At 37.8% G+C, this 13,808-nt stretch overlaps 1 protein-coding gene across 1 annotated transcript in view; it reads right to left on the bottom strand.

The window, feature by feature from the left end:
• Positions 1-1,963, bottom strand: part of LOC139712978 (SHC-transforming protein 3-like) — a 36,587-nt gene extending 34,624 nt beyond the window's left edge. Inside the window, exon 1 of the mRNA XM_071624758.1 lies at positions 1,862-1,963. Within this exon, the coding sequence (XP_071480859.1) occupies positions 1,862-1,902 (41 nt within the window). The 5' untranslated portion in view covers positions 1,903-1,963. The remainder of the gene's footprint in view (positions 1-1,861) is intronic.
• Between the last annotated feature and the right edge of the window lie 11,845 nt (positions 1,964-13,808).

Below are 13,808 nucleotides of genomic sequence, written 5' to 3'. Positions count from 1 at the left end.
GTGTTGGGAAAAAATTAGCCATGATGACTATTTTTAGCTTCTTGTTCTTTTTAATCTTTATGGTGAATTATTGGCACGAGGTACATACACTAAAAAAGCAAAGGTAGATATGCATAGACTGCATGTTCTGCCTGTGACAGAGCAGCACACACTTTGAATCAATGTCATCAACCTATCCTACTTGAATGAAGAAACCCTTTTTGACAAGCAAGACCTAAAAAATTTCCACAACAAGTTATTTGGCAATGGCACTGTGTATCAAAATAGCAGTGTCAAATTTAGATCATACTGCGTTTTTATGCACTTCCTTTTCGTCGAGTGTGACCTTCATATTGACCTGGCGTCTCTGTTTATTTAAAGACTCAGCAAAAACTATTCACATTTTCATGATAGTATAATGCACACAAATTACATGCTTTTGCATTAAAATAAGCTTAATCAATGCTTAGACCGAAGCTTTGAACATCTCTTCCAATATTCCACTTACATCAATTTCAACCAACTTACATCAGTTTCAACCAAAGGGTGTAAAATACTGTGCAATTTTTTTCTTCCAAGACTTTAGCACTGGATCAATACTTGCGTGCATCATTTACTGAGCATGTGTGGGATCGAAATTCAACTTCCTGGAATGATGTAATTCTTTGCATCCTACAGGTCTATAATCAATAGTGATGAATTGAAACTTATGTATCATAGCCTAAATTCATTGCATGTTTTTCATACAAAGGAAATTCCGGCTGAGGGGAAGCAAAAGAGTGCCACATTACATTCAGAGTATAAGTTTCTAGGACTACTGTATGTGCCATATATTTCGCATGGTTATTATTTTCCAAGTTTTGCAAACGCGTTGCTTTTCACAAATTCAACAACATACAAAAATATCACCTCTCATCCTAACATGAATGCAGCATGCATGTATACAATGCTCCATTGATTACTCGCACTCATTGATCGCGAATTTGTCCACTTACGAAATTGTTGGGAAGTCCCTATTCGTGAAAAATTAGACGCACTATACACTGTATATCAGTATGGCATATATTACTGTATACGCTATAATTTTCGCGTACATAAATTTTCGCGAGTGGTTGAATTCGCTATTGGGGGACCAGAGAAAATATGAAGTGGCAAAGAAAGTGTGAATTTTCAACTTACTAGCAAATAAGAATGATACTAGTTATACACTGCATGAAAAAAAACTTACCAAACTCTGCAACCTAGTAAGTTAGAATTCAACATTTTTGAAGTGGTTAAGTCCATCGCGCTAGATTTCTGACGAGTGGTCCCCTTGCAATAATGGATTGGCTCTCTACAGTATTCGTAAGTAGACGTGGACGTGCTATATGTACGTAAACAAGCTTAGCCAGTATGGTCTGTTCGGTAAGCCATGACATGGTATACTAGTACTGAAATGTTCGTATCATCAAGGCAAGGGATTCATTTTGGAAGGTAATATTTTCGCGTGTTGTTAATTTCGCGAATAGCTCCTGACTCGCGAAATTCGCGAAAATAAAACCCCCGCGAAATATATAGCGTATACAGTATACAGCATATACAGCTGTAGAAATAACGAGAATGGTGGAATACGGCTTTCAAAAGTTCTGTCTTGATTGCTGATTGCACTCACAAGAAACTGATCAAGAAGTGTTGAAGTCAGCAGAGGCCATACTGATTGATATAAATTCGTTATCATCATCACTTGTGAGCACCTGACTTACAATCCCCACACATCCCCAACCGCATCCATTTTGATTTCCTTCACTTCTTCAAACCACCACCCAACACTGAACCAGACGCTTTTTGACCTAGCATTTGGTCTTGTCAGAAATGAGGATGAGAAAAAAAAAATGATACTCACTTTGTGACTTGGCCTCTATCCTCAAAGGGTAGTGTTCTCATGGACTGCTTAACCTCCACGCATCCAACGTACTGCACAAAAAAAAAATACCATAAACATACATCAAAGTATAAAGCTTGCATGAAAATATATCGTAATCCTCGCATTTTCTGTTGATCACAATGAAATCAATTAAATGAAAACACACTCTGCTTTAAAATAACAATGATAAAAAATATTCCTGTATTCGATACTTATCATGTACATGATACAAGTGTACATCTATCAAATGTTGCGAATATACAAGAAACCAAACAATAATCTGCTATCACAAAAAAATCCCACAAATCACAATAACCATTATCCAAATTATCGCTGTCATCATTACAATTTCTGATGCAATAAAAAGAAGATGAAGAAAATATAAGATCATTTGTATTCAAGGAACAAATATCATCATCATAACTTCTGCAAACCTTTACATTAAACTGTTCAAAATATATGTTTTTTGCCCATGATACCGTTAGTACCTTTCTTTCCCCATTTTTTCCCCATTTTTTTTTTTTTTTTTTTTTTGGGGGGGGGGAGGGGGAGACACAAAGTTTGATACAACCATGTCTGTGAATAATATACAATATACATGTCATTCATAAATGTCTTTTCAATCTGAAGCTTAATGAATTCACTGTGTGTGTGTAGTGACTGGGATGCCTGCACTGTGCCGGTGTGCCTCAGTCAACCACACGGTCAGAAAAACATTTCATTCATAAAAAAAGGGAGAGTTGCCGGCTGGAGTGTGTGATGCGCATGAATGAAACCCACAAATTAATTCTATTCATCAGCGTGGCCATTCACTGCCGAGAGCTTGATCCGCCTCTAACAAGGCAAAAGGCATAAATGCATTACCTGCACTCCTCTCTAAATTGATAAAAAAAATCATGCATAACAGTTTCGCAATTGGATGAGTACGACACTGGATAAATAATGTATGTGCGGCTCATGTACGCGTATGCACACTGAAAGCATAGTGGCAGGTTGAATTTTGCTCCGACATCAGTCTTACAGCACTTTACTCATTTGCAGTGCTCCCATCCTCCCCCATCCCCCTCTCACCCCATTCACCTGTGGTACTACAGAGGAATGGGGGGGGGGGGCTTCTTTTGACGATATGTTTTCCAAGAAACAGGCAAAGACTAATTTGTCTGGAGCTTTGACGCATGGTCAGGTCCATTTAGTATACAAGTCTGCTCGCCGAGATTTTGCAAGATGACGTCACTTCACGCTAGGTAGTGTTTACTTTCCATACCACTGCATAGTCAACCACTGGGGGAGGAATGATGTAAGCACTATGAGATGGGTGGCATGAGCCATACTTCATTATAATAACACCAGAACATGAAGGCAAGGTTGATGATAGTAGGAATGCCAACAGTCACATGTTAAAACTCAGGGAGTTTACAACACAGAGCAATCAGGAAGATGCAGCATGTCAAATACAGTACATGTATGTCCCCCCCCCCCCCAAAAAAAAAAAAAAAAAAAAAAAATTACAACTGGATTTCCGCATTGATAACTTTCAAAGTGCTCAAATCCCATTTGATTTGGTTAAGTGGTCACAGAGAAACGTGAATGATTGTAAAGCGTGTCATGGATACGTTCTTCCAAGTTTAGCACTAGGATGCTCTTGCCATTTTGTAAGGTGTGAACACAATGGACAAAACTCAGAGGGAGAGGCTCAACAAAGATCCAAATTTCTCTGTGACCACAGAAGCAAATTGAGTGGGGTTTTCTGTAAGATGTACGCAATAAGTTATAGTTTCACACCTTGAAAATGCATGTTTATTCGTTCACCATTTTTAAAGTCATTATTGCAGAAAGTCCGACTGTAATTTTTTGGGGGGACATGTGGTACTATATGTGTTTCAACAGGTAACAATAATTCCTGAATAAACGAGGCTTACAGTGTATGTATGTCACTGCAAGCGAAGAGACTTAAGCTTTCAGGACGCTCACTGCAGAAGCAGGGATTTCGGCGGAATTGGGAATGAAAATTGATATGGAGTATACATTGTGACAGCCAGGTTTCAAAGTGCTCTCTTCTGCATGGATCCTCCTTCTCCTCTTCCAAGTTTTCATCTACATCTAGTTTTCCTCTATCTCCTCTCCCTCTATTCAAACTCCAGCATCATCCTCTACATACAGTGGAAGTCTGAAGAAAGTAAAACAATACTTTGGTACTTCTTGAATGCCGTCCACATTATCACACACAAACCTGGACACATGTTCTCCTGCAGCACAACACAACATTGTGAATCTAAAGATGAGCAATCATGATCAACCCTCTACCATCATCATCACCCTTGATACTTTTTTCGGTAAACAGCTTAAAGGTCCAGTTTACCTTTGGGAGCAGTGATTCTAAAAATGTTCAAGATATACACTTTTGATGCATATGTGTAGGTCTGTTGTATCACAAAACATCCTACCCAGGGAGGTGGGAACCCACCTCCCTGTCCTACCATATAAATTTTTCACAATAAAGCCTAAATATAAGGAGATATCAGCATTCTTCTCACTAAACCATAACTGTAGACGGTTTAGTCTGAAGCATTCTTATTATAACTATTGTTCACATTTTGTGTATTTAACAATACTTAACATTGATTATACGGATTCAAATTTTCACAGTGGTTGTTTCTATCCCTAACTCACATTTTAGAACTATTTTGAAGCACTAATGCTGGTTTTTTGTTTCATCTGCAAATGGTAAATTATGTCTTTAAACTTAATAGCAGTTCCTGTGCGGCCAAAGACAAATGGGATGTCCCGATTCCTCATGCACTTCAATGAAGGAATGACAGCAAAGAGCAAAATATCTCATGGCTGGAAGTATTAAGTGCAATAAAACAACACCAACTGAAGAAATTAAGAATAAAAACCCACTCTGAATTTCACATGTGGCATGACCCTTGCCTTTTCCCTTGGATTCTGTATTCCAATCTCATCAACCATGGTCTTGCCACTGGGGACACAGATAGATTCACAGTGCATTATCGTGTCTGATACAACTATGGTTCTGTAGTCTAGGTGGAACACTAGTGTTCATCAAACAGTGAAATGTTTACATCCCTGCCCTCGAAAGGGCCAGAGTGCACATTCCTGAGAGCTTCACTTTGCCATAACATTAGGTACAACATATCATGGCCTGCTAAAACAAAACAGAACAACAACAAAAAAAAAATAGTGACTCTCCTTGCTTTCACACGTCCACCCCCTAAAACACGATTGGAGGTCAATTGTGTTCACACGGTCATTTGCTGCTTAATTCCGGCGAAACATGATGGAAAACACCTCCTGACCGTCATTTGAAACATGACTGGAATTACGATTCTGATCACCGTCCGCGATTCCAGTTTGCATTCACACGGTGGCAACAACGCTTTAATTTGAAACTTGATTCTAGTGACGCATCATTACAATCGTGTTTCAAACTAAGCACTCTCGGTACATGTGAAAGCTACTAGGTAAGTACTGTAAAACGAGGAATGTTCGTGTGCATTTTTAATTTCGTGAATTTCGCGAGCGTCAACATTCGCAAAATTAAAATGCGCGCGAAAGTTCTTTTCTACATAATGTGCATTGGATGCCAGTAGCAATTCATGAAAATTTCTTGCTGTGAGAAAGGCAGTCGCCTCCAATTCACGAAATTTTCATGCCGCGAATATATCATGTTTTACAGTACCCTGATATCTGTGAGTTTGCGACTGTCAGACATGTAGTACAGGCAAGAAGTACAACAGTACAGATACTTTGTGTCTGGGAGTTTTGCGGTGAGGCCAACAAGCAATAGGAGGGAACTGGCTGTTGCCATGACTACACCCTGAGCATCATGATGTCTGACCTGCCCACTGGCAGGCAAGTGGTAATTTTTGTGAACAAAGGTCATGCAGTGGTAGAAAACAAGGCACTCTTTTCAACAGCAGTTATAAAACCACTGTGCAAAACCTCCACTGATATTTAATACTTCTCAGCAAACACAAAAACACATCTGAGCTTTAGTCTATACAACTCTTTTTGATCCAGGTGAAACAAGATGAGAACAGTTAAAATGATTAAAAAGCCTGTCAGTAGAATTATTGTTTTTAATATAGTAAATGTACATAATATAAAGCGTTTTTATATTACATGATGTACAACCGTTGTACATTGAATTACATGTATTCTAAAATTCTCCTAAATACTCCAGAAGCTTTTAATGGCATGCTCCAGACCATAATGTATCATTTGTCAGTAAATCACTCATGGGTTTTCTCAGAAAGGTTTCTGGGTTAAAAATAAAGATGTATACACCATGAGTTTGGTTACATATAAACACAGTGGTTTTCCCCCATGAAAGGTATTATTCAGAAGAAAACCTCTGGAAGTACTGTAAAGTGCAGCGGATCATACAAAGAATACCCATTGTGTGAAAAGCTATCACAGACATGCTTCATTGCACATGTGATTTGCAGTTATTCAATACCCTTTTATAAACATTATGGCAGATGTGCCCAATTCATAAGTTATGTTTAGACAACAAACCCTAACCTCGAGGTCAGGAAACCTCGAGGTTAAAGCTCTTGCCCCCTAACTTGACGTGTGTCCACACGACGAATCTTAACCTCAAGGTTACGAAACCTCCAGGTTAAATTCCTGCCCCTTTGAGTGCGTTGATTTTTGTGTCCACACGGTGCTAAAAGGACAAGTTCACCTTCATAGACATGTGGGTTGAATGAATGCAGCAATATCAATAGTAGAACACATCAGTGAGAGTTTGAGCAAAATCGGACAATCCGTTAAAAATGTATGAATTTTTGAAGTTTCTGCTAAGTCACGGCTGGATGAAAAGACTACTATAGCTTGAGATGTCACATGAGTACAACGATATACAGAAAGAATAAAGAAAATTCAACATATTTCCATTTTTCTCGCATAACAAAAGAACACTCAACTTCTCTCTGTCAGAAGGCAGGGGGAATAATATTACCCTTAACATACGTCAGTAGCAAGTCGAAGAAATGAGCACTTTATTCAAAAAGTAAAGTTCTGTGAAATTCTTTTTTTATTTTCCTTATATAGTTGTATGCATGTGACATCATACACTGTAGTAGTCTTCTCTTCCAGCACTGACTGCGCAGATACTTAAAATATTCGTAACTTTTGAACGGATTGTCCGATTTTCCTCAAATTTTCACTGATATGTTCTACTATTGCTGCATTCTCTCAATCTTTGTGTATCATGAAGGTGGACTTGTCCTTTAACTATGAGTGGGAACCCCCACGCCTCGTGGTTAGAGCGCTGACCATAAGATTTCTTGTGGCTCTTAACATCAAGCTATCCTTGAGGTTAGCTAACTACGAGTGCGTCTTCACGGTCCCTAACTACAAGCTCAAACCTCGATGTTAAGGCTTGTTGTCTGAAAGTAACTATTGATAGCTTGTTTCATATGGCGCAGACGTAATAATGCATTAATCCATCTGATCTTTCTCCAATAAAAGATAATGCGGCAGAATGCACTGGACCCAATTTAAAGATGAAAAGATGATGGTTTATGCTATACAATTCCCCCAAAACTTACATTTGTAATGGATTACAGCATTGAAAAAATTATACTTTGTACTTGTTGTGACATAATATTGTCATAAGAAATCTTTTTCTGAAGTACTCACAGGCCTATAGAAGTTTTACTGTGCCTGTACATCTTTGTTAGAAAATTACGTGATAAAGTTCCCAGAACTGATTGCGGTTTGGAAGAGTTATCCACACACACAACCTGAAAGGCGCAGTCAGACTGGCAAAAGCTATTTTGCTAATTTGCCAACAAGACTGTATCATGCATGTGGATGCAAATTCAAATAAAAGTCTTCAATCCAACCTTCTTTTCTAAAGCATTCATTGATTAATCTTTTGAAATAAAGTGACAACTGATTTGGGTGAATAGCATGGCTTACATACCCCAGGACTACACGTACTTATCAAATTCCAATGTTAATGAAGTTTTACTGGGTAATACTAGAAGATACTGCTATAGGCAAGTTATATATGCCTACAATTGCAGCAATTGCTCCATAAGTGATTGATAAGAAGTTGTAAATCTGTCACAGAAATTAACTCTGGGCTGTTGTCATGGCAACAGACTACTACAGGTGTACAGACCAAAGTCCCAACTAACAGATGACATAGGCGACATACAGGGTATACACAAACCTTTTTCTCCTTTTCAGCTACCTTGGAAACAACTGCAATGATGCCATCTGATTGGCTATCACTATGGCAACTGCAAATACCATCAGTTGTTCGCCTGGGATGATTCTTATACCTTACCTACCTGTGTATCATGTGCCAATGCCATGCAATGTTCTGCACAGAACAAAAATCTATTTTAAGACACAGATCTTATGATTGAACTCCAGTCAGTTGTGCACTACAAATGTGTACTTGTATTGTCTACAAAAACAGAAATAAAACAAAACCAAAAAACAGGGTACAGAGTACAAATGAACAATTAGTGAGCGGCTTTCATTTTCGTTGCCTCTAATTCTGAGTGCCATTATGGCAGGAAACCCTCAACTTCCTTCAGTGGATATGGCCTATGGCCTATAGTGTGTGTAGCTGTATGCTTACCCTATGAAAGGGTAGGACATGGGCTAATTCTTGCAGGCACTTCAGCAATGTCATGCTCAACTCACTCTAAACTGGGGCACAAGAGTGGACATGGCAGATATCATTGAATGTGTTTGATACTGTGTAATACATTTATATGTAAATGTACACATTGTAGCACATTTTCAGCTGTACCTTCTTCGTATAGACTGACACATTAGCCCTATATTTAGTTTGATTTTTATATTTGTGTGTGTGTGTGTGTGTGTGTGTGTGTGTGTGTGTGCATGTGTGTGTTTTTTGTTTTGTTTTGTTTTTTTACTGGTTGCACACCCACATTTTGATGTTTTCATTCCACTCATTCTTTTTGAATATTTCAGATAGAAATATATGGCATTTTTATTTTCATTGCATCTGCTGAGACTGTGTGAAGCAGATTTGAATTTTATACAATCCTAACAATCAGCATTAATTCTATTCCTTGATCGATACTAATGAAGGGGCAATTGCATTTTCATCTCAGTGCAATGTCTTGAGACATGAATGGATTTCTTTCCTTTGTTTAATTTTGTAAATCATTATTTAGTTGCTCATACAATTGTAGTGTGGGGCATTAACATCTCATTAAATGACATTCCAACTTTCATGAAATCTCATCAGTCAATTTCACTTTGATTTTAATAGTAATCTCCTTTGCTTTGATGGTGTTATTATTAGGAATAATTTCTTGATGAGATAGCTTCCCCACAATGGCAAATGCTGGCTTCATAGACTGCAATTACTGGAAACATGATTGTGTATTCAAGATAACATCCTAGTCGACTTGAATACAGCCAGTCTTCCACACAACAATTCCTATAACACGTAGAAATTTATGTCACGTAGAAATTTATGCTGCGTAGATGATTGCTTTTTGTCTTCTTCTCCTTCTCTCTCTTTCTCATTCAATGTAACTTTTACATGAAAAGAGCAACACTTATGTGAATAGATCACTGTAACTTGTAACTTGTATAAATATGTGCATGTATGTATGTGTCTAGTTATATAGGTATGTCGAGTTGATCTGGCAAGACTAGTATCGGGAGGTTTTTCATCATCTCCTCCCCTTCCATTCTTCTCTCTCTCTCTCCCTCTCTCTCTCACCCTTATTCCACGAGCATCATGTTGGACCCTCTTGTTTTTCTTCTTTGTAATGTTATTTGTTATCGGTTGCCAAACAGTCAAGCTTTGTGCTTATTCTTGGCAATCGTTCTGTATGCAAATTATTAAGATGTTACTCATGTAATTATATTGATGTAATGTATAATTGATGAAAAAGATGATAATTGTTGAAAGTATACTACCATTATTTCGTACTTTGTAGATGAAATTGCAGAAAGCTGAAGTATTTGAAAAAGAAAATGGCATACAGGGAATTAATAAATCAAATCAAATCAAATCAAATCAAATAAGTATAGATGTCTTTAAAGGACCACACTCTGCCATGAAAATTCAGCGGATGTTAGTGTTGTTTACTTTGAATTCTACACCGATTCTCAAGTGGTGTGCGGCTCTGATAGCACTTCGCATCCTCTCTCTTGGCAGAACTGACAGGAAATACAGCATGCACTGATACTGGTGCCTGTGTTTTTATTCATCTCAGCTGTACTTGAACAAAGACATTAAACCTGTCACGATCAGGGCACTTGATATGTCTATCATATAGCTCTATGTTGCATGCCACTTGTGCTCACTCTTGCTATAATATTATATCTCTCTTCCTGTCTTATCTCCCTCTGTCCATGTGTCTGTTTTTTCATCCATGCATGGTAAGTATCTTCTGTACCTATCTCCCCATCTACACACTACACACACACACACACTATACAGTAGGTAGACAAACAAAAAGAGAATAGTATATATCAAATCATTTCGATTGTATTTCATAACATTTTGCTGTTGTTCGAAGTTTTGCATACTATCCCATTCATTTATCAACTTAGTAGCTAGCTGCTATCTTATTGCTTCTTCTGTAAAAGGTAGAAGATCAAGTGCAAAACACACACAGAGTTGATATCAATTGTCAAAGTGGGTTTGTTTGTTTGTTTTGTTTATCTACACGCGTGTACCACTGCGGCGGCAGACTCAACCTCAGTGTCTGCCACCCTAAACAATGGCCATGGGGAAGGTAAAGAATATAGCACCATTCATTTTATAGCACATAATCATTATCCTTGAAAAAAAAATTTTAATAACTGAACATTAGCTGCAAGGTTCCAACTGTTTTTGAATGCTTATCCGTAATACATTGGCATGACAAAAATGAAAACAAAGGAGCTCTAATGACTGCTGAAGTGAGAGACCTTTAGGGGGCATTTTTACTTTGGTTTTGGTGTGCCTTGTTCACTTGCTCAGTATTTTTTTTTAAAAGGCCCTACTTCTTGAATGAATTTTTTTTCCTGTCCCATTGACAGATCTACACAAACACACACACAAGCACACCCTTGACCTTACAAGACCATTCTAGAGCCAGGTGATTCAACGCCCAAAACTTTAGGATGCTTGTCCAGCTCTCAATGGTCAGACAGAACCCTGACCATAATGATAGCCAGGACAAGCCTCTCTGGACAATGCTCTTTCTCATGAACCGACACCAGTTCGTGACAAGCTCTCCTCTTACACTGGTCTCATCCAGAACAGGGGGGACAATTGTGTCCTGGAACAAGGACCCTAATATTGCTCACAATGATATTGTTCTCATGCACAACCAGAAACACAACGCTCTTTACAGTATTTCACATACTGAAACTGCCTATAAATTTTTAATAAATTCTACCACAGCCAAATCCTATCATAACTAGAGATTGTAATTTGTCATCACTGACAAATTAAGGTGATCCGATTTTTTTTTAATCAATGATTCGAGGTCTGATCGCAATAGGCAACACCATACAGGTTTCATCTGTGTTTAGAGACATTGGTTGTGTGATGTTTGGATTCTCATTTAGAAAAGGGAGTCAAATCTGTCATCTTTGGTTCCAAATTCTGTATACACTAGATAACGAAGATACAGCAACAAATATATAATTTAGGCATGACCATACAGGTTTCATCTGTGTTTAGGGACATTCGCCGTGTGATATTCGGAATCTCATTTAGGAAAGCGAGTCAGATCTGCCATCTTTGGTACCATATTCCGTATAACACGTCGTAATAAAGAGACAGAATGAAGTATATTTGACCACTGACCTCACTTTGCACAGCCAGGATGGCATCTAAGCAAAATGTGGTTATTTTGTAAAATGATTCTTGTAACATGGTCTTTGCGTGTGCAAAATATGGAAGAGACAGGACATGTATTCACTAAGATACAGAATGAAACATTTATGACCTTTGACCCTAATTTACATACCCAAGATGGTGTCTGATCAAGAAGTTGTTATTTTATGAAATAATGTACGTGACATGAACTAAACATGTGCAAAATTTGAGGGTGATAGATGCTGTTTTTCTTGAGTTATTGCAAAGAAAGTTGCAGAAAGAAAAGAAACATCTCAATACATTGAAGATAAGCTTTAAATTAGACCACGTTTTTTAACGTGATCCCGACATCGTATGAAAAAAACGAAGGGTAAAATACAATAGCCCAAAGTCTCAGCTACAACATATTAAGATCTGGGAGAAATTCACCGAAGCATAAGTGAGCTATTGCTCGAAAAAGATTGTCATAGCTTCATTCGCAGAAAAACTGCACTCCCATAGAGATAACACGTCATAATGAAGATACAGAAAGAATATATGACCTTTGACCCCACTTTGCACAGACATGATGGCATCTGAGCAAAAAGTGGTTATTTTGTGAAATGATTCTTGTAACATGGTCTTTGTGTGTGCAAAATATGGGAGAGATAGGACATGTATTCACCAAGATACAGGATAAAACATTTATGACCTTTGACCCTAATTTACATACCCAAGATGGTGTCCGATCAAGTAATTGTTATTTTATGAAATAATGTACGTGACATGAACAAAACATGTGCAAAATATGGGATTAATAGCCATTGTTGTTGTTCATCTATTGCACAGAAAGTAGTAGAAAGAAAGAAAAATAAAGAAAAAATTATGTTATTTTTATAGAAATTTGAAGGAGAAGCATGAAAAAATCAGAAAAAGATAAAGTTAGGAAAGGAGATTAAGACTAACTAAAGAAAAAAAAGGAAAAAAAGTGTTCGAAAAAAAAAAAAAACTGGCAGGGGTGAGCATCGAACCAGGGACCTTAGGATTACGAGTCGGATGCGCTATGCAATGACCTATTTCATGCTCCATAGGCCCTGTGTATTAAGCAAAATAACGCTGCATCGAAGCCACATGCAATTTTTCAACCAAGTTTTTCGATGTGATACCAACGTTGTATGAAAAAATGGAGGGCACACTTACGATAGCCCAAAGTCTCAGCTACAACATACTAAAATCTGGGAGAAATTCACCGAAGCATAAGTGAGCTAGTGCTCGAAAAAGAGAGTCATGTCAATTTTCACTGCCAGAAAAACTGCACTCCCATAGAGATAACACGTAAACTGGTGAAATTTTACAAGGATACTTTCAATCCATTTTTACGAGGTGATGACGTTATCCAATCAAAATGTTGTTATCACATTGATGAAAGAACATTTCATAAGCTACAACATACTGAAATCTGGGTGAAAATTGGCGAAATTTAAGTGAGATACGCTCGAGTGAATTTGAAATTTGATGACGTCATTTGGAAAATTTACTTTGTTTACTTTATTAAGAAATTTGATATCTTTTAATCATTTTTTCAGTATCGCCAACCCATGAAATGACATGTACAACTCATCAGCTTTTAGAATATGTCAAGAAAATGGGGGGTCATCGTCCATCCTGACGAGTAAAATCCGATTTAAAATTGGCGGTTTTTTGGCATAGTTGCACAGTGTATCCCCATTGACGCACGCGCGGAATTTTGAATTTGACGGGCCCGTATGATGTCATATTGAGTCGGATTGACTTGAAACTTGATAGAAATATTCCTTGACATTGTGGACATCCGATCCGTGTGAAAAAACTGAAAATTTCTATTGCATATGAGCTGTGCGTGCGTATATGCGCGCGCGCGTACGCGTCCGTCCGATTTTTTCAATTTTTCAAAAAATGCTCTAAATGGTCTGAAACGTGTGCAAAAAAAATTTGAGCTCGATTTGAGCATACAAATATTTCAACGCGCGCGTACGCGCACGTACCAAGAGAAAATGTGAATTTTGAGAATATGAGTAGAATGCGCATAACTTGAAATAAATGTGACGTGAATTTCATTGAAAAACT

This window comes from Diadema antillarum, unplaced genomic scaffold (assembly GCF_040938485.1).
Source record: "Diadema antillarum isolate AM-2024a unplaced genomic scaffold, OU_Dant_1.0 seq00001886_RagTag, whole genome shotgun sequence".
In the NCBI taxonomy this organism is placed as follows: Eukaryota; Metazoa; Echinodermata; class Echinoidea; order Diadematoida; family Diadematidae; genus Diadema; species Diadema antillarum.
Note: the sequence above shows the minus strand (reverse complement) of the source record. Positions and strands in the feature narration are given on the sequence as shown.